This window comes from Pinus tabuliformis, chromosome 2_2 (genome assembly GCF_031772625.1).
Source record: "Pinus tabuliformis cultivar Carrire ecotype Pingquan chromosome 2_2, CPIR1, whole genome shotgun sequence".
In the NCBI taxonomy this organism is placed as follows: Eukaryota; Viridiplantae; Streptophyta; class Pinopsida; order Pinales; family Pinaceae; genus Pinus; species Pinus tabuliformis.
The window spans coordinates 687,543,458-687,567,099 of record NC_142300.1 but is presented as its reverse complement, the minus strand read 5'-3'; the positions used below and the strand labels follow the sequence as shown (position 1 = coordinate 687,567,099).

Here is a 23,642-nt window from a genome sequence, read left to right as displayed (position 1 = left end):
AGATTTACATCTTGTAGTGGATATTCCTATAGAAATCATAGGGAATTTGTTGCCGAATTCGAAAGAATTACTACTAAATTCTTAAGTACTAAAAAAAACATTTGAAAATTATAGTTCTTGTATTCACACTCTTGCATGTGCAAGTAATTTTTTGATTGTATTGATAATCTGTGAGACATGCATAATAAACATGAAGCTGCAGTGACTATTTTGCAAGAATCTATTATGTCTCAAACTTCTTAAATCCATGACTGTTTGGTGTGATCAATGAATCCACCAATCTATGATGAAGATCTGATCATTACAATTGGTGGAGATGAAATAGTTTTGAAAGCCTCATGGTACAAAATAGTGGAGACTAAATCACAAATCTAACACATAAACGCACACATTTGATTTGCGGTATAAGAGAAGGGGAAAAGTATACAATTGCAAGAAGACAGTAAGAGAATTTGCACACTAATAGAAAAACAAATTTGTGTTTAACATTGTAAATTGGGCGAAGATACACATGCAAAATCCACAAAATATTAACATCAAATATTCTCAAACAAAATCTCGAACAATTGTTAAACAATTAACGAGTGTAACTGCCCCGACGATCCAAGTCATTGATCTAGATCAGTAATGCCTATAAGGAAGAGGCACCTAGTCAACAAAAGCGATTTCACCATAGCACTTGTCCCCATCCACCATGGCTGAAAATTCTTCAATGAAGATATGGTTTGATACCCCTCGGGTAGTCTTAGAGGTGGTTCCTACATTATATTTATCCTCAACAGATCACTAAAACATAACAAAATCATGACATATATATTCATGGTGGCCATGAAAGGAGATTGAATTATGGATTGCAAAGCTTACTTGAGGTAGGGTGATCGAATGCAGGTTGTTAATGAGTGAGAATGTAATCGATAATATTCAAATTAATATTAAATTTGAATTCATGCATCTATCATTGAACCTATACATTAACCCACATTAGGGACAAAGAACGATAGGCAAGCAAGGATGAGTATTGAAATGAATCAGTAAATAAATGAATCATTACCTGATCGAATGTGTTACTCCAGTTTGGAATTCATTATTAAAAAATATTTTTAAAACATCGTTTCAATTAATTCTACTGGTAGGTTACCAGTGGCATGCACTCTAATTTGTAATACCCAGGAGGAGAGTGCTCTCAGCCTAAATTGTTTATTCAGACAAAGAATATTCTAATAATATTGAATCTTAATCGCTAATTTAAAAGTCAACCCCACTCCATCCACCCGAGGTTGAAATAAGACACTTTTGACAAAAGATGAAATATAAGAAATTGAATTAGTTTTTCAAATATAGAATTTATATTTATAAAATTTGTGTTTGATTAGGTGAAATTTGAGTTTCTCTAGTGATATGTTATTTTTCATACAAAATAGAATGCAAATGTTAAAGTTAGTGTAGTTGTTGATGTTGAGTATAGAAACTATGAGACTTCCTTCTTGTGCGAGATTTTTTCTTCACATTCTATAATATTGTGTGTGTGTGTGTGTGAAAAAATCATTATATCCTAGAAACTACATGAGATTGTGTTAGTGAAGCCTTAGTTTGTAGGACTGTTATATGTTTATATTATAGATATTGGTTTGTATTAGTGAAGGTTATAATTTATTCTAAGAATGGATATGATGATCCAAGACATGTATGTATTTTAAGATTCTAATATATGTCAATGCAAAGACATACAATGAAAAAATTGTTCGCAAAAATGCAGGTTTTTATGTATTAGTAGCTCAAACCACCAATTTTATCATTTCTAACATTAATAGGAAGAAACCAATCTAGGAAGCATGTAGTTGAAATTTGTCACTTCAACCCAAAATATTTAAACAAATTGAATGTGCACATGTTTCTTTATTTTTGTTAATCACAGATAATTTCATTAATATGATTCTTCAAATATATACAATATGGTTATTTCTACTCTTCTACTTCATGGGAAACCAAACTAGTAGAACATTTCTTTTTTTCTATAACATATTGTTTAAACTAACTCTAACTATATAGAAATGTTTCTATCTATCTTCCTATCTACTAACAGAAACTCTAAAATTCACAACTAGGCTTGCAATCACGTGTTTCCTATCGAAGTAAACACAAAATTTTACTTGAGGACTATCTACGTGGATTGTGAATCCACTTTAATTGTATCAAGATAAGCCTCCTATTCCTATAATGTTGAGAACTTTATATCAATTTAATATTTTGTCAGGATTGAGATATGTTACTGAGCTTGTTTGTATACATTTGGAGTTCATCAATACATAATAGTATTTTCTATCAAAACACTATTCATTCCACTAAAACCTACACCATTCTTTAAATTCCAATAGATATTGATGCCCTACATGTATCTTATGTTTTTGGTAGTGGTACTTCCTATGTGAGGGATCCCATGCAAACATTACTTCAACATTTGCATCTATTATGAAATTTCTTTCAAATCCCCCCTCCCATTCTACTTACTATGTTTCAACTTGAAATGTCATGGGGACATATTGAACATAAATGGTAGTAGAGCACTCCATAAAGCATTGCACTCTAGAATTGGATAGGAGAGAGCTATTGTAGCATACCCCTTAAGCTCCATGACATCCCTTTCTAGGCATATTGGAGGATGAAGACCGATACATGGAATTCCAGTTACGCATAGGATACTAGGACTAGAAAGAGGGAGGAAAATATATAGAGAAAAGTAGAAAGGTTCTTAAAGATGAGGGAGGTGAAACCAAAGAGTTAATACTATAAGAGTGCCAGCTGCCAAGACATGTAAAATATTACAAACAAGGAATTTATTCCAACATAGAAACCAATTGAAAATATTCAGCAAAAAAAAAGTAATAACTCTAATAAAGAGTAAATATAATAGAGAATAGGGATATAGAGGCTGGAAAAAGCCCCGATTTACTTGTTAAATTTTGATGCTATGACTAGAAAATTTGTAGAGTAGAACTAGGGTACCTATGAAAACAACTGAGCAATAGTTAGAACATAAATATTCAAGACAATGTAAGGAAAATTTTATGCAATAAATAACCAAAAGGGAACAAGAAATTTATGTGAAAAAATACTAAGTCAAACTAGGTGCATCCCATAACCATGTTAATTTTATTAAGTTTTGGATTGTTTAACCAATTGAAACAAACAAGAATACGATGGTAATATCTTCATGAATGAGGTGAAACCCCCTTGGTTGTAGTGGAGTTTGATATGAGGTTAGAAAGTTCAATTTGTAAATGGAACAACATCACAATGAGACGACGAAGAGGAGGCATAGTAGAGTAGTTACCCTAATATCATCCTAATCAACCATCACCATTGATTAACCAAGATTGCATCTTCACTAGTAAGTCCAACAACTTGATAGGGTTCCATGCAGGAAGTGTCGGCCTAAACCTATAACCCATCGCCCCATGATGCACTCCTTTGTGGTAGCCATCTTGGATAGTGATATGTATGACTATATGCATATGCATATAAAATATACAATTCACACCTTACAAAACACTTTGGTGAACGCGGAATAATTCAAATGAACCCCCATGACAATGTTTATAAATATATAAGTTGTGCAAGTTATATAGATTATTTTGAAACATAAGAGTTATGTGTCATTTTCAATGATGCAAGTGGTAAGTATATGTATGGAGATCAAGAGGTATGACCTATAATGATTTATAAAGTATATATATATATATATATATATATATATATATATATATTGAAATAAATAAAAGAATCATAGTACTATATTCTTGAATATAAGAGTTCAGGAAAAAATGAAGCTCGGTCTTGATACAGTAGGACTTGGAAATGATCCAAAAAATTTAAAAACATTCCTAGAAAAAATAAAGTATGAAAAAACATTTTGTAATTAATTTCAAAGGGATATAATAGAAGCATCAAATTTTATCTGTAAATAGTAATAAAATCATGATCGGGTAGTCGATGTGGTGAACTTTATACAATGCTAAATTATGCAATTGTGAAATATATTTACCTTAAAAAATAATTCACAATGTAATATTTCTATGACAATTACATACTTTTATTCTTTGTAAGATGGGAGATATGTTACATCTCTTTCTTACTTCCTCTCTCTCCCTTTCTCCCTTTCTATCCCATATCCCTCTACTAGCCCCCCTCCCCATCACTCTCCCTCTCTCTCTCCAACGTTGCCACTATCTCCTTTTCTCTCTCCTCTCCTTCCCTCTCCTCGTCTCTCTCTCCCCTCTCCTTCTCTCTCTTTTCCTTCTCTCCCTCTCTCTCTCTCCTCTCTTTTTTCTCTCTTCCATCCTTCTCTCCTATCTCCCTCATTGTCTCTTCATCTCTTCCTTGTCACTCAGTGTCTCTCTATACCTCTATCTCTCAATGTACTTGGTTTTGCCTCCCTCTCTCCCACTCCAAATTAACCTCTCTTTCATCATCCACTCTCTCTCTCTCTCTCTCCCCCCATGTGTATCCCCCTTTCTCGCTCTCCTCCCTCCGTCCATATGATCAAATCTTTAGGTCTAATATAATAATACTTATAATGCATACAATTATTATCCTAATATATTGGAATAATAATCACTAATATTATTAATTATTATACCAATAATAATATATAAATAAATAACATGTTAAATACAAAATAGCATGTTAACTTTACATTATAGACACAAATTTCTTGTGATCAAATTAGTAGTTCTATGCCTTACATTTTAGATTTTGTATTTACATTTTACATTACATTTTTCATTTTTCACCTATATATTTTTTATTTGAATCCTAAGTAAAACATATGAATGAAACATTTATTTGTTTATTTCTATATATATATCATCCCTTGGTAGATTCCTGCAAAAATCAATAGGATTAGATTTTACCAGTTTTGCCAACATGTAGTATTCTCAATGGCTTGTCCCATACTCCTTAACTAATAAAAAAAAATGATATAATCATGATTATTAAGTGAAGTAACCTTAGAAAAGGAATAGTGAATCTCATAAAATAATAACCATTAAGGCAATTTGTTAAGGTAATGCCTCCTATTACAAATTTTCATCCTTAACATTGTTCATTTAATTAATTTTTTTAATAGCACATTGAATGACGTGATTTTCAACATCATGTAAGGTAGTGATACCATCAAAATAACAGAATAGGAAAGCACATGAATGTTCATCAATATACCTTAGAAATCCCAAAGGGAAAAACAAGAAAACAATTATTTTATTAAACGTTTCATGAGGGAGTTCATCTATCACTCAATGGAAGAAAAGGAGCCCATCCCTTGTCCATTGTTTAACTTTTTACAAAAAAAGTGTAATCTTTAATTTGAGCATAATTAACTACAGGTGATTACATTAAGCATGCTCCCACATTATCGAGTAGTTTTTTTAGCACAATGTCTTCATGGTATGGTTGTTTCCCGTAATAAGATACCTCTTGTAAACTATTTTAAATGATAATTTAATCTATAAGTAAGAATAAATATACATAATTACCTCACCCCCTACAATAATATTAGTTCAAATCCATTTTTCGATCGCTGGAAAAGAGATTATATTAGAAACTATCACTATATTCTTACAAAAGTCATGATTATTTCCTACAACATTATCATCTGTAAAAATCTAACATCGTGATTATCTGAAATATAAATTTATCAACCCAAAAACATTATGACTTTTTCATCACATATATGATTTAATCACTATGTATTATCAATTCTATATCAAAACCACTAACATGATTCTACTTATTATACCTCTTGCTATGAACACTTTATTTCACATATATAAATAAAACTAAAAGTCATATACCTAACGAATCTTTTTCTTTTAAATGCATTTATAACGCATTAAATAAATGCTTACAGAAACCATACCCATTAATTCGTTGCATCAAGATTATAAAGCATTCCTATGCATATATCTTTCCCTTGCATTAAATGCACAAGGATTATAAAAGAATGTCTATTGAATATCTTTTCCTTGCATTAAATAAATGCACAAGGATTATAAAAGAATGTCTATTTATCAATAATTTGCATGCATTCAATGCAAATATAACACCCGTCATGAAAGGATTATCATTCACACAAAATATACAACATTTTTATAGCTAGGGTTCACTCAATTCCAAACTATCAATGAGTAGAAGAAATATATTACTTCTAACTCTAATTTCAATCAAATTAAATCCACGTCATGTCGAGAAAGAGACTTTCTACTTCCCATTGGAGCTTAAGACTGAATTGCGCTTGCATTAGGGTTTATGGTTTATTACATGGGATTTTAGCAAAACTTAGATGGAAAATTATAGTATTTGTTTTAGTTAAAAAAATTCTCATATGATACCGCAATCTAATATAAGTTTATGGTTTATTACATGGGATTTTAGCAAAACTTAGATGGAAAATTATAGTATTTGTTTTAGTTAAAAAAATTCTCATATGATACCGCAATCTAATATAAAATATTATTTGTAGTGAATTTGAAATTATAGCAAGAGTTGAATGAAGTGCTGCTAGTCAAAGGCATGCATAGACCACATAACATAATCTTTGTATATATACAACAGTCTATGCAACATTTGTTTGTGTATATATTATGTGCATGGATTTGGTCTGATCATTTTGGGATGAATTACATAAACGCACTAAGGGATTTTTTTTAGATTAAATTATCTGGATGAAGAACTATGGTGGAAAATGTTGAAACTTTGAACCCATCTCAATATAGGTGTTACGCATGTGAATAATATGGCCCTACTTCCTTAGAGTCGACCGACAAATCACTACCACACACATCTACCTAACCTAATTCACATACTAGGAAAACAAAACAGCATCAGTGAAGTAGAAGCTCTCCGTCGTTAAATAGAATGAGGGTTTATGTCATGTCTGGAAGATGATATAGATTTGTAGGAATCGAAACCACGACCATGACCATTCTACCTTAAGTAAAATCATACTACCATGCATTTAAAAATCATAGTCTCGAAGGAAATAAATAATTTATTGCTTACCGAGAGACTCAAAGAGGGATTTGCCAGATCTATAGACATACCTCGAACTACAAATATTTCCAATGTTACATATTTGTCGGTGATGATGGAACGTTTCACGAATTCCCTTTGATAGAATTTTTCAACAGTGAAAACATGCAATAGCGCTACCTGAAATTGTTCAATTTAATGACTCTTCATTTCCATATATCTAAAGATTCTAGATACCTCAACTCTGTTTGTAGAACCTTCCTCTCTCAACCACAAATATTCACTTCACTACAATACACAAAAAACATACAAAGACATAGCTTGGCTACACTATTGATATCTACAGACATACTAGATGAAAAAGAAATGCAAGGACCGCCAAAAGCGAGGCCGATCAGAGTGAGATCATCTCACTCTCTTCTTATTAAACTGGCGAGTGATCTAGATACAAATGGTTCTGCAACTATTTCTTGACATCTAATGATTTATTTCATTTTAATTTTAATTTAACTCTCTTCCCACTAAATTATGGCAATTAGCCACCTCCAAAAGTACAGTGATATTAGGGCTTGCATGTGAAGGAAAATGTGACCGATCATATGGAGTCTTTATTTCCATTCACAAACTTAATCATTCATTATTCAAATCCCAATGATGTGTATCTATGGTATGCATAAAATATAGCACAAGAGGTTTAAATATTAGCGTTATATTTGGTGTAATGATGTAAAAAAATTGAACCTACAATATAGTCGAGGAGGTTTAAATATTAGTGATATTAGCCTTATATCTATTGTAATGATGTAAATAAATTCAATTCTAAATATTAAATACCACATCATAAATTCTAATTTGTAGTGGTTTTAGGGATATTACAATATATATTTTTCACGGGCATATCATGGAGGGGAGATATTGACATACTTTGTTACTCATTTATCTTACACATCTCCCTATACTATGTTGTAGAGAGCTTCTTGGTCCAAAAATTACAATTTTTCTCATTCATAACTAATTTCTACTAAATTCTTACAAAAGAATCAAGACATAAAATAACCAAATAAATGCAAAATCCTCCAGGGTTTTCTATAAACTTGCATAAATAATTGCAAATATCATGATTTTTCAACATCACATTATATAAATTAAAGAAACTAAATCTAACTACAATTTTTTCAATACAAAACTAAATTTAGTATAAATTCCTACAAAATAATACGCCCATCAAAAATAATGGAATAAGTGCATCTTTAGACTATTGTGAAGTTTCCTATCAATTTGTGTAAAATTTATCAACACCGTCACAGTATATAAATCAAACAACTTAAATCTATAAATTACAATTTTTTTCTCATAAACAACTAAATTTAATATAAATGGTTACAAAGCAATCCACCCCAAAATAACCAAATAAACACGTCTTTAAACTGTGTTTAAACTACTGTAAAATTTCTTATTGCCTTTAATTAATAATTAATAATTTATTTTTCTTAGTGGGGCAACACTACCAAATGATTTGCGTAAGTTCATTTTCTGGCTGTACAAAAAGTATGGAATCTTCTCAACGTTGCTAGGAAAACAAAAAGGCTGTCGTTATAATATTTGTCGATGGCATAAAGCCGTGTTAATAGTTATTTGTTCATGCCGTGGTACATATATAATCTCTTTCTTAGTAATTATTTGTTCAGACCGTGGCCTATACGAGATCTCACATGTTGAAACAACTCTTTCTTACCGATTCAAAATTATTATTTTATTTAAAAATATAAAAATCATATTATTTTATATAAAATAGAAAAATCAATTTAAAGAATATATATATATATATATATATATATATAATTTTAAAAAAAAATATTAAATTTTCAAATTATATAAATGGCTCAAAACTATTATTTTGTTCAAATTATATAAATGACTCAAAACTATTATTTTCTTTCAAGCTAAAAATTAATAAATTAATAATTAAATTGTGAATAAATTCTCTCACCAGAATATACGCATACAAAACCAAATAAATCCAAAACTATTATATTATTTAAACATAGAAATTTTCTAGAATTACTCTTTCTTCCCTACTCGAAACTATAATTTTATTCACACGTACAATTTTTTGTAGAACTCTTATTCCCAACGCTGTAAAAAACTTATAGGATACTCAACTATATAAATTACTCAAAGCTATTATTTTATTTAAAATTATAATTTAATCAATTTATAATTAAATTGTGGAGATACCTCTAGAATTACCAAATTAACACATCTTGAGACTTATACCCATATAATCACCAAATTAACGCTTCTTGAGACTTCTTTGCGTATAAATAATTTGCGAATATCATGAGTTGTCAACACAGACATACTTTGTGGCTGTTAGGAAAGTATCGAATATTCTCAACGTTGCTGAAAAACAAAAAGACAGCGTTAATTCATATATGTCGACGACATTAATCACATACTAAACTATTTGTTTATGTAGTGGTCCTCTATACGTGATTTTGGAACTCTATCTTTCTCCCCCATTTTCAACGGACTTCTTTCCACCAACTATAAACACTGCACCTGGCCTCTCCTTGGATCAGTTTCTACTTGATAACGCTGATCAATGACACAACCTCGGATTTTCCATCGTTGGTTGGTTGGTTGTCAAGATGCAGAGAATACAGTTTTTTCTTCTGTCAACTCTTTTGGTGGCAGCGGTCGTTCCGTGTCATCAGCTCACCTCTCAAGGTGGCAAACTGCAGTCGTGGCGCAAAGCTATAGGAAGCAGAAGCCGTACCATAAAAATTACCAACGGCGAGAGCGAGAGCGCGTCGAACAGGTTCAAGAATGATTCCGAGTATTTCACAGAGGGGCCCTCGCAAGAAGCCGATTATCTGCCACAAGGCCTCTCCGGGCCGCCGGCCGGTTTCAAATTCCGTAACCGTCGATGCCAAGGCAGAGAGAGCGCTTTTCTACTATTTCGCCGAAGCCACTCAAAATCCCCCAAGAAGCCACCGGTTCTCTGGTTTAATATTTAGAGTTTAAGTTATATTTTGGTAAAAGTCCGAAGTCAAACTGTTAAAAAGGTCTGGATTAAAGTTGGTTATTTCATGATTTCATAAATTGTAACGGGTTATATATTTTTAGGTAGATAGGCTTTTCTTATGCATCAACAATTTTCAACATTTTTACTCTTTTTCGTTCGATTTTCAACATTTTTACTCTTTTCCGTTCGATCAAGTGAGACACTTTCAACCATTGATTTGAAGTGTCCTGTTTTTTCCAAATATAGGTTAAATTGCCTTATTAACATGACAAGATATTTTCACTGCTTTTTCCATTTTCCCTTGCTTTTGGCAAGCACTGGCCTGCTGCCATTCCGCTTTTTGGCCTTGTAAAAGCAGCTTCTTGGGCTGGTAAAAGCAGATCAATTCGCACAGAGATGAGTTTTATGACTAAGTTTGTTACATGTTTGGATTGTTTTGTTCCACAGCAAGAAAGGATTCCAGATGGATGGTATTGTGAAGACAAGCTATGAGATGGGGTACCGTTTTGTTCAGAGTAATTGTTATTAATTTTATTTGATGGTTTTAGAGCGAAAAATTTTCCATATATTTGAATTCGCTGTAAACAAATATGGTGCAGATGTATCTCTGGAAAATGGTTGCAAGTGCGGGCCCAACTGCCAGTGTGGTACTTGTACCTGCCACACCTGATTTAGTCTCTTCAATAGTACGAGTCTCTCCAGCTGGTGTCTGATAAGTCCAGTATATCATATGATATGTATATTTCATCAGACCCAAAGTATGGTCCTGTAGTGTCATAGAGACTACTGTACATGGTACTTCTAAATAAAGGTTATAGTTTCCACCGACTTGACGTTTGCAGTATGGTTTGTATTGTTTATGGCATGTTAATTACTGAGCAGCATAAGCTATTTCTTATTTCTATAGACTTTAGACATTTTGCTTTGAGTAGTTTCTTTAATTTTGTTAAAAATTAGATCTGCCATTTTTAGATCTGAAGATCTAATCATCACAACGATCCCAAGATTTGATCACCAATTTACAGTTTTAACAATCAACGGATTAGCCATCACACTTAAATTTAGAATTTAATCTCCACTATAAACCTTGTAACTTTCAGCTACATATAATCCATCCACTATAAACCTTGTAAGCTGCATATAATCGATCTCACGAACCTGCAACTCATCGTTATAAAAGAAATGACGTTCATGGAGATGTTTACTTAAATGTCTATCTGCAAGATAACGATCCTATTATAAAGAAGAAAACCTTGCTCTAAGCCAAGATCATACATATGTGTATTAGGGAGGAATTAGATTATGTTGTTTGGGAATCTATATCGCAGTTTTATTGTTTAACTTGAACTTATTATATTGGATCTGTTCAAAGAACACTGAATAATATGTGAGTTTTATTGTTTAACTTGAACTTATTATATTTTCCTCTCACGCCGAAGATCAGTGGGACCAGAAAAGGAAATTGAAGTGGACATTGATCATCACATTAAATGTTTTTTGAATTTCCTAATTCTGTTAATGTGTTTTTCGTAGTCTCATATGCAAGTAAGTCTCATATGTTTGCAATTTTTTTTTTAATATGTTGAAATCGGTTAGAGATTTGTTTTAATTGTGATAAATATTATTTAAATAATTCGATTTTTTTGAGTATTGAATTCATATATAATCTAAAAATTATTTTAAATATTTTTACTTTATATAATAAAATTTATAATAATTTTAAAAATAACTAATTTATGTAATTAACTTTTTTATGATAAATAAATAGAATATATTTATACATTGTTTAAATAAACATTAATCACAAGTGTTTATTACTAAAAACAAAAAGTTTGTGGCAATTGTGGCTTTACATTGATTTGGTAAATATGACTATGAATCAAGATGAGTTTAATGTCACAGTTTATTATGTAATTCTTTTATGAGGTGTTTCTAATGTAAACGAAATAATATGTCAGTTTAGTTTTATTATTGTTGTAAATTTTTAAAGTATAAAAAGGTCCCACCAGACTACACGCTAGCTTCATGCCACTCACAACTTCCCGGCTCACTCCCACTCCCTGGTTTTCCATTGGATTCGAACCGAGAATCTCGACGAGCATCAAGAAGATGGGCATCGCCCTCGTTTCAAATATGCCGTCAGAGAATAGACAGAGTATCAAATAAACCAAGAAATTAGGCGAAATTGGCGTCAAGAAGCCGAGGATGGCATTGCGGGCGCAAGCCAAGCTCAACACTCTCTTGAATTTCGAATGAATCACTATCACGATGTGAGTTTAATTAACAGCGAGTCATCTCCATAGCGAGTGTTCGGACATTTTAGAGTTTTTAAATCAAATATCAATTTCATTCTATTTAGTTTTTTTTCATGATTTTTTTAAATAAAACATAAAAATAATATATTCTTGATTTTTATTATTATTATTATTTTTAAATCTATTATACAATAATTTCAGAAATATAACCCATTGCAATTCACAATACTAATAGTGTGATTTCGGAATTATAACCCCCATTGCAATTAGCAATACTAATAGTGTGGTGACATGCATTAATAATAGTGTGATGACAGAATTTAGCAATACCCACCACTATAACCCCCATTTAAATGTCACCACACTATTATTAAATTCTATGATTAATGGAAGAAGATATACACTGTTTGGCTATTTCCCTGCTGCAATTTTTTGGATGAATGCATGTTTGTTGCTCTTTTACCTTTGTTGTTATGGATGGGTGTTTTATATTGTTAGTTCCTTTTATGTTGTCATGGGGCAATTTGTGAAGGCCTTGCATATGGCAATTAAAACACTGTTATCTTTTGCCTTTTCTGTTCATAAGGCATGCTTTCCTGCATAGTATCCTAATCCGTATACTACAACTCTTATTTGGAGTGGAGTAAGGATTATGCTTGTCCCAAGCAGGTCTAAGCCTTTCAACATTTTCGGCTTATTTTCTTATATCAAACATTTGTGCAGGGTTTCAACCATTTAACATTTCATTGAGTATGTATTTACAAATCAATGATTTTGGGATCAAATCCCACAAAGCAATTCTATACGTGCTCTTCAAATTCCTTCAAGCTTTTGAAAGTAAAACCAATGAATTATCAATATAATTTTACCATATTAAAAAACAATTAGAAAGCCTTTAGCCAGCTCAAATTGCTCATCTGTTAGGCTTGAACCAACATCTCTTCTAGAGAAATTCAACAATTCCAATTTAATTATCCTATCGGCCTCTCTTTGTACCTTACTTCATTAGCTGATCTGAATAGTGTTCGGTGTGTTGTTCCTCCTTTCAAGCATGCATGTTCATGTTTAGATGGTAGTCTTCAAGCAAGTGTGCGTGTTCATGTTTAGATGGTCGTCTTCAGGCATGCTCGTCTTCAGGCGAGCGTGAGATCACAATCAGGAAGGCATCCATGGGGAAGAAGTGCTTCTTTTATTCTTGCTACATGTAATGTTAGCAATGATTTGGTATAAATTCTTATTTTTGTTTTTGCCTTTCGGCCTCCTAATTTGGGATTGACCATGGTTTTTTAACGTCTCTATAGACATGGTCTTCGGAATGGCTTTGGTCATTTAATTTCCAACATCTAAGTTCTCCCTTTGACATTTAAGGTTTGTAATGTCATATTTAGCATGGTTTCGAATATTATATTTTGACTTTCTAATGGCAATATATAATTATGGTTTTCAATGTAGTATCATTCTATATATGTATATTATTCTTTATAAAATATAATAATAACATCATGGTTTCTAATGGAATTAACTTTTTAATAGCAATATATCTACATGTCTTTTAATATTATGTTTTGAGTTTTTAAATGCAACATACAATTTTGGTTTTCAATGAAATATATTGGCAGGGGATAGTCATGGTGGTTATTGCCTTGGTCACTAGCAAGCCTCGTATATGCTTGGCCATCTATAGAGGTTTCTTGATTTTGGGTAATTAACTTACTCTAAAATGAAATAAGACATTCAATGTGTTCCTTGTAATATAGATATAAACAAAACATCTAAAGAAAAGTAATTGCACAATGATCGAGTCCAAGGAAACAAGGTTTTCCACAAACCAATTAACTCTTTTACAAAAATTCAACAATTCCAATTTAATAATCCTATCGGCCTCTCTTTGTACCTTTTGGGACAATTGCTAGTATTAAACTAATATAAATGAGTATTGAATATTAAAAAGGCTTTGGCTTTTAATATTTACAGTTAAGTTATATTTTGGTAAAAGTTTAGTTTTTAGAATGTTTGTTTGTGAAGTTATTTTACGTAAGTGATCAGTAGAAAAAGGTTTAAATATTTCTCTTAAGGTTTATTGTAAAATCATTTTTTTGTGTGATCAATTAAAAAAACCACAACTCATATTATTTTATAAATGTTATTCTGAATTACTTTATATACAAAGTTATATATTCCTTATTTAATTATTTAATTTGTATTAATATATATATATATATATATATATAAATTATTATTTCGTTTTAATAATAATAATTTAATTTAATTTAAAGCTATATATAAAATTAGTATAGGGTTGACCTCATATATGCTCTATCTAGCTGAATCTTAAATCATCTATTCTTTGACGATATACAAAGATAATACAAAAATACAGAGATAATGCAAAAATATAAAAAAATACAAATAGAAATAGAAATATAAAGCGTCCATGCTTCCAACAGTGGCGAACGTATTGTTTTTGGAGTCGCGAGCAGGCGTCGGATTCTCATACCGGTAAAGTGCGAATTTTTGGGTTTTCTTGAAAATACCTCCTGGAACCGATGATGGGAAATCTGAATGTTTTAATAGCGTTTTTGTTTTATTCCAGCTGAAGAATCGTATGCTCTCTGGGTAAACTGGTTCAACAGATTTCCTCATTATAAATTCCGAAAGTTCTACATTGCAGGCGAAAGCTATGTAGGTGGTATCGTTTATAATATCTATGATGCTTGAAGTGTTATGTTAGTTTCAGATTAGGTATATGATTAAAAAATTTATGAGAGTAATTGCAAGATGCTACACTAAAATATGCACTAGTCACATCTTTAAGTTTAGAGATACAATAGTTTGGAGATACGATAATTTGGACAGACGTTGTACTGAAATTTGTTAACGACTGTGATACTCTTGGTGACGATAAGACGAACTATGTCCGCGCTGCAAGAAAAATTTCTAACCTCATTTGATTTAGAAGGTAATGTTTATTTTTCAGTGAAGGAATTAACCGTAATTATTGATGGTTGGATTTTACATTCCAGAGTTGGCCTTAAAAATTTTGAAGCACACAAATTTGTCGCATGCATCATTTATTAATTTCAGAAGAATAACGGTGAGTTCAACTCACACTTATGACTTTCAAAAGATTTCATCGGTCTCAAATCAAATCAAAATACCTACAAAGAAAATCCAAGATACAAATTATTTTTTTATCGATGCTATGTGAAGTTTTCAGACCTATAACTTGCAAACTCTATAGAAAGCCATCGTCCTAAAATCTCAAATTTGGAAACTTATGTCCACAATCAATTGAAGCGCGAAAATGCAATTTATGCAGGTGGGAAACCGCGTAACGAATAGTGATATAGATTTTATTGAAAGATTTCAGTACGCATGGAGTCATGCATTGATATCGGATCAACTCTACGAGCAACTAATTAGCAACTGCACCGGTCTGATTTCGATGCAACGGTGTGCAATGATGTGGAAAGTATAATGTATAACGCAATGGGAAACATCGACCATTACAGTATCTATGCTCCCCAATGCATAGGAAATTCATCCAAAATGGCCACGATATATATATATATATATAGAAGGGAAAGGAATTTTTACATTTATGTTTAATGACATTAAGAATCAGAACCAACACTTAAATCAGAATCCATGGTTCTTCTTCTATATTTACCAATTATAGGAGTTATAGATGAAGCTACGTCCTGAGCAAATGCCTTCCCATTACAACTACCTACATATTTATCATAATAACAGCTTCAAATTCCCACTGAACCACAAACCCACCATCTTATTTTCATGGTATTCTGAAATATGTAAGTTAAGTTCAGCTAACCTTAACAGCACTCTTTTACGTCTTTTCCTATATATATTTATTTCTGGTTGACATCTCAAATGCAGCAATGCTTTTGCTAAAGATTTACTTATGATTGTTGTGTAAATAGCAAGAAGAAACGGAAATTCCAGGATATGATCCTTGCGTCGATAACTACGTAGGAGCGTATTTTAATATTCCCGAAGTTCAGAGAGCCATACATGCAAATGTAATGAAGATTCCTTACAACTGGACCCAGTTCAGGTATATCAGGCTTTAGACCTAGCTACTAATATCTTTTTTTTTTGTTTTTGGTGGCGATTTAAGTTGTCAATCTTCTTACACTCACAACTTGGTGCGCGCAAGTATGTTTTCATGTGACTGCTTAACAGTGATCCTCTTTTTGACAATTGGCCGGATGCTCCATCAACTGTCTTACCAATTTATCGTCAACTAATTGCAAGTGGGTTGCAGATACTTGTTTACAGGTATAATATAGGACAATTTCAATGCAGTTTGGAGTCTATTATTAAAAATTTTAACTGATTTAAAATATCTATCTATTTTTTTATGAAAATTGAATTAGACCCGCTTCCCAACAGTCACAATCACATCCAGTAATACCAATACAGGAAACAAGTTTTTATACAATTTTTTATGCATAATTCGAGTATTTTATTAACATCTTCTTTTCGTTTGGTTTTCAGTGGAGACACAGATTCCATGGTTCCTGTGACCGCGACAAAACTATCGATCAATGAGCTGAAGCTTCCCATTGAGACTCCATGGTACCCCCGGGCTAATGGCAACGAGGTATATAATCAAATCAGATTCATTAGTTTCAACCATAGTTACCAAATTATTAGTTTCAACTTTCAACAGACAAAATGATAATATTCATTTGATCTCTACTTAATGCATGCGTTCTCGTTGACGGTGCAGGTCGGTGGATATACTGTAATTTACAAGGGTTTGACATTTGCGACTGTTAGGGGGCGGGGCACAAAGTTCCGGAATTTCAACCGTCCAGGGCTTTAACTTTGTTCAAATATTTTGTAAATGAAAAAGCCTTGCCAAAATCCCATTGACAGAAATTGCTTGCAGCAAGGAAAATGACTCTCCAAAATAATAAAATTATATGGAAATTGTATGGAAATAAGGGGAGGCCTGGCCGAATTAAACAGACTATTGAAATTGGTATTGTAACCCGCGGGCAATCTGAGAATTGTTATCGTCTGTATAATCTGCTTACATTAAATATTTTTGGCGCAATATCGTCATCTTCCAACCATGGGATTTGGGGTTTGCGACCGGTAACCATTTATTGGGATGCAAATGTCATGTTTGCACTATAAACCTTGCTAATATCCGAATGATCGGATTTGACAGAAATTGCTTGCAGCAAGGAAAATGCATCTCTAAAATAGTTACATTATAAAGAAACTGTATGCAAATAAGGGGACGCCTGGCCGAATTAAACAGACATTATTGAACTTGATTGCATTTGAAAGTGCGGGCAATCCTGATAATTGTTATCGTACGTATAATCTCTTTCCATTAAATATTTTTGGCGCAATATCGTCATCCGCCAACCATGGGGTTTTCGGCGGTTAACCATTTATTGGGATGCCAATTTCATGTTTGCACTATAACCGTTCTGGAAAACTTCTTGTATAATTTGACCTCGATACCATTTCAAATCTGACGAGTTATCATTTTTTTAAAATAATTTTGTGCAGATCTGATCAAATGTAAAGAATTCGTTTTAATTTCAATTATGATTCTATATACTAGCAGATAATGCTTCCATTAATAGTGCATTAATGTAGTGTGTTGAATTTAGAATTAATTTCAATTATGATTCTACATACTAGCAGATAATGCTTCCATTAATAGTGCATTAATGTAGTGTGCTGAATTTAGAATTGGTTTGATATTTTGTTGAAAGAATATTTTAATCTCCATATTCATGTTTAGAATTAGTTGAATATATTGTAATTGAATGAAAAAGTAGTGCAATAATAAATATTAGTAGTGTGTAATTTGTGATTTTAAATTTTTGTGTATATTTTGTATGGGACATATATGGAATCTGTGAGAGTGACAAATCACTGACGAACTTGCATAGATCTGTTTGTATACTACGAATGGACAGCGTGATCTTTCCTCGATAGCATGGTTCCGAGGAGGCTAAAATTTAATATTTTTGCAACCTTCGATTTTCCTCACACAATTCCTTCATCAAAGATCGGATCCGGTCACAACAACCATTGGATTCCGGCACCGACTTCTATCAGAGCCATCAGCTGGAGTTGTAGCAGTATTCTGTTTCTCATGCCCATCGAAGGCTTACCTCGTAAAGCGCAACGGAAGAAACGCAGTGCTCCTGAAGATCACGAGGATTGGTTGACGGCACTCATTTCTCCAACGAATTTGTAGATTTGCTGCTCGACATTTCTGACACACGGAAGATGGAAAATATTTTGGAATGGGCATTTAACAACAACTGTCGTCCGTGGATTATTAATTTTGGCCACTAAATCGGGTGTTCGTTGGTCTATTGCTGCAAAGTATATGATCAATATGTGAATGAATCCGCATATCATTGTTATATCCACCACGCATTCCAATTACGCTTTATGGCGTTGCTTAGCCCGACTCCTTTTATGGACACCGAGAGTGATGTGTGCCCTTGTTATCTTATTTCAATATGTGGCCCCTTTTTAGGAACTGTTCATTGCTCACTGCATGGGTGAACTGGTTCAGAAAACGACCAATGGGCCCGAACCGTCGCTGACGATGTTTATAGCGGTGAGGTCTTTTTCGGCCAATGGGTTGGGGCGTTCGATCGTCTACGCATTTTTCTTCGCATCGAAGATTCTAGCATCGTTGGATTCGGTGCAGGTTGATTCTTTTGTCATGGGATCCACAGTGGCTTTTGTTTTTCTGTTTCAATGTTAGGCAGAATTCATAAACTTAGCGGCTGGAGCATTCGATTTTACGCCCTTTCCTTAATATTAAAGAATAGTTATTAAGTTTGTTTATTTTGATGTCTTCATTTTATAATGAAACAATTAATGAATAGGGTAATATTATTCATGTCGCATTTCTGAACATCAATTATAGGTTATTCTTATATGTTGTTTGAGTAGTTTCTAAACACATTCATGAGCTATTTTAGATAATTGGCCAATAAAATGAGTCATTGGACATATGTTTGTTTGTTTTTTTGGACAATTATCACTAGTAATGTAATTTAGCAGAATAAAATATGTTAATATGGTTAATCATTATAAATATGTTAACGATGGTTAGAAATTGCTTTGGGTTAAGTGTTAAGTCCGAAATGAGAGATTTCAGAGTGGGTAATAAGGGTTGATGAAGACCATTCTAAACGAACTTGACTTGAATGTGGATTATATGTGTTTTGCCTATTGTTATTGGACATGTAAGCATTAACACAGTCACTTGGAGATAAATATTTCCTTTAATGCAATGTGTTGAGTTTAGAGTTGGTTTAAGATTATGTTGAGAGAATATCTCAATCTCCATATCTATGTATGAAATTACTTAGATCTCATACCAACTATATAAATGTGTTGCAATTGAGTGCAAAGTAGTGCAATAATAAATATTATTCATGTGTAATTTGTGTATTATATTTACTCCTCAAATTTTCTAACTCATCAAATATCTAGATCGTTCATAAAAAAGTTAAAAAGTTAATTATATTTAATTGATTAACACTTACAAGAATTGAAAGTAAGGTATTCAAGGAAATCGGCTATAACAACAAAACTCCTCTAAAACTATCAAGAGGGAAAAGAGAGGGAAGAACCATCTTCAAAAAATCAATAAACTCACAACCTTTTATTGTGAAAGTACATGTTCCGTACATTCATCTTCTTACTCACAAAATAGATAAGATTCTTTGGAAAATAACATTCAATTAGTATTCAAACCATTAGAGAGGTTCAAACAAAAATTTATATCCATAAAGACAATATTAACCAACATCAACTCAAGAGAGTATACACAATTAATTGTTTCAACCTTCAATGTAATAATTAAATAACATGTAGTAAACATAAAGAATCAATGAAGACCCACTTTTTCTCTGGAAAAATATTCCCTCCACATTAAAAACCATACATGTCTTCAAAACATAGACGTCAACTCCAAAGAAAACTAAGAATATTCAGAGAAACATTAGAAATACCAAAACATCTCAACAATCTCAATTGAGATGGAAGAGATGGTAGACTTGAGGTAAGAAGTAACTCATTCCTTCTCATCAATCACTTCATCAACCCTTAGTTTCTTCACCTTCACTTGTTCTTTTGTCTCTTTATGTATTTGTTTCCCTCTCTCCCTTTGATTCTCTATATGAAAATTCCCACTCCCATTTATTTTTTTACCTATTATCCCTTTTACTATTATTTAATTCTTCCATTATCGTATATGATCCATAAACTTCCGTGGATATTCCACTAGACAATTCGTCACAACAAATCTAAAAATATTATATTAAAACTCTGGAAATTATACACTATTACAGTTTATTAAACTTTAAGATCTGTGGATTTAATTGTAATTAATGCATGCATGCGAATGGAAATTATGAAGAAAAGTAGAGAATAAAAAAATAATCACACACACACGCAAGACACAAGATATTCTCTTTGGGAAACCCTTTCTGGAGAAAATTCAACTGGAAGGTGAGGTCGCTTCACTCTCTTTCTTCGTTTGGCAATATGACTGCAGGTACAAAGAAGTACTGTCTATGGCCTGTGGGATACTACAGTGCACAAATCCTCTGTGTGTGCTCTACCTCCTATCTCTCCTATATATCTTTGTTCAATTATGGAACAAAATTCTCTCGAAGTATGGAATGTCTCTTCCTCCTAGTGGCTCGTTTATAATACAACCCAATAACCTACTAGTGGTTGAGTTTGACTACATCAACTTTTAATTAGAGTTACAAAATAGACTCCTCTAGAGTCTTTTACATCACAAACATGTGGTTATCCTTTTTTCCATGAATAACGGGGGCTGATGCGATATCCTTCCAAACTATAGGTGTGAAAAGATGAAGGTCAAATTCTGAGTGGCATAATTTTTGCATACGGACTCCGATTGAAGCACTTCTTGCATTGTTGGAAAGGTTTATGTGTGTAGAATAGCATGAAAACATGTGGTGCTAAAGCAGAAAATTATTACCCCAAAAAATGTCATTTGATGCCTCAAAATGCTTCTGGAAGGTTTGAGACCATGTTTCACTAAACTGGGTCCCGCGAGTAAAAAAACCCCATAAGCAATTCCTCAATTTTTTCGACTCCAAATACATAGAGATGGATAATAAGAATATAATGATCCAATTCAGATAAATATCAATTCTTTAATTAACATATTACTTCATCTCTATAAAAAAAAATTTAATATTATTTTCTTATATATTATAATTATAGAAAAATATTTTAATTTATCTATATTAAGGTAATAATATTCATTTGGGAGATTCAAGAACATGTTTCTTTTATTCAAATACTTAGACTTATGCCTCCTATCTAGAATATTATATTATAATAATATAATATTAATATTAAACATTATTTTATATATATAAGTGTTTTAGTATGATATTATATATATATATATATATATATATATATATATATATATATTTTTAAGTGTGGTTCACGGGCACCGGAGTGGCCGCTACGTCCACATAGAGAAGCGGGGCAGCTCCACCCGAAGGGATCTGCCGGTCGGCCATATCAGGCCTAACCCCGAGGGCATCGAGGAGATTTGACCCCGTGACCTCCCAAACCCGGAGAGTACTTAGCAACGGGAACTCGACCATTTGAGCTATCCCTCGGGGCTATATGATATTATATTATTAATATAATAAAATATAATATAAATATTACCGGTTTATATTTATCTAAATCTTATATTTCTAGAATTTCAAATAAATCTTTTATGAAATTAAATTTTCAAAAAAATATATTATATAATAAATTTTGCAAAATATATTATAAATTGTGTAAAATGAATGCTAAAGAGATTACTAAATTCACCCTTCTCTTTGATTATTGTTATAGATTCTCCTTCGATTCAAACTCTAATTAACCTACCAAGAACAAAACCTTTTAGAAGGCCCCGCACATTTTCAAATTTAAACGCCAACTAAAATAAAATTCATGGATGCATATGGTGTATTACCAACTTATGCAGATGTTAGGAATTTTTTTTATTAATAAACCATTCTAATTCATTGAGGAATTGGACCTGTTACCAACTTATGGGCATGTTTTGAAAATGTTATTCTCTAAAAGTATATTAGAAATATTAATTAATCATCGTGGTTTACCAATTGCATAAATTCTATATCTTACAATTTCATTAAAAATCAATAATAACTGGCATAGAATTTTACAATTTCAATATAAAGTAATGATGACAAAAATCATGTTGGCATTCTTATTTTCTGCTCTGTTTATTTTGCAAGTTTGTAGTTAATTATAACTATACACTGGGAAATGACTATCTTATATAAAAAATTAAAAAATTTACTAATAACCAAATGACAATATTTTGAAAGCATAGATAAGACTACAGTATAGGTTGTTGTTGAAATTCTTGGTATACGTTGCAGTTTTATCTATGCTTTCAGAGTCAGTGTTTGATGTCAAATTTCAAGATTTTAGGTGTTTTAGGTGTTTTTGATGGTGTTAAATCCATTTCCACTATAAAAATAACACAATTAAAAGAGTCTATAGTACTGTTTTTTTTTTTGGGAGAAAAGACCAAATTCCCAAAAAAAAAAAAAATCATCCTGCAAATTTGTGGCTTCATTGGACAACACCGTATTTGATAGTCTTGCAATGTTAGCATCCAAGATCCTGCACAAAGAGCCCAATTTCCTAGAAATTGACGTCAAGAACAAATGTAGCATTGTGGTGGTGGGCGATGTTCATGACCACTTGCACAATGTTCTTAATCTATTATAGACCGCAGGGAATCCAAACTTTTTTATATCAAAAATATGAAGACTAGCAAAGCGCTTGCTTATTTCATTCATCAACCACCATTATTATACATGCATGAGCCAAAGAATCAATAGTGATCTCTGTTGACTAAAATTTACTTCTTACTGACTCCCGCTGACTATCATCTACCGTCGATTGGGGAACAATGGCCCGCGTCATCGTGATTAATGTTCTAACACCTCCCCTTAATCACGACCTACATGTTGACTTATTTGTTGGTTTAAGTCTCATCTAGGCTTACAAAAGGGTCCATGCTTGTTCATTCACTGGTGTAGTCACAACTTGATAACAAAGATTTCATTTTTTCCTTCTTGCTAAAGGGTCCATGCTTGTTCATTTGTTGGTGCAGTTTCATCTTCACCTTTCTTGCCATAAGATAGTGGTGTAGCTTCTCCTTTTTTCTTCATCTTGATTTCGGGATAATTTTCTTTGTATTCAATATTGTTGCAGGTTCTTATCCCTTATACTTG

The 23,642-nt window shown here is 32.2% G+C and overlaps 1 protein-coding gene across 1 annotated transcript; it reads left to right on the top strand.

Annotated features, from left to right (window-relative positions):
* The first annotated feature begins 9,677 nt into the window (after positions 1 to 9,677).
* Positions 9,678 to 17,158, top strand: LOC149194530 (serine carboxypeptidase II-1-like). The gene is made up of 9 exons (XM_089407697.1): positions 9,678 to 10,033; positions 10,502 to 10,569; positions 10,654 to 10,701; positions 14,903 to 14,991; positions 15,629 to 15,781; positions 16,251 to 16,384; positions 16,513 to 16,608; positions 16,828 to 16,933; positions 17,063 to 17,158. Exons 1-9 carry the CDS (start codon positions 9,678 to 9,680, stop codon positions 17,156 to 17,158), a joined length of 1,146 nt encoding a protein of 381 aa, XP_089263823.1.
* Positions 17,159 to 23,642: the final 6,484 nt, after the last annotated feature.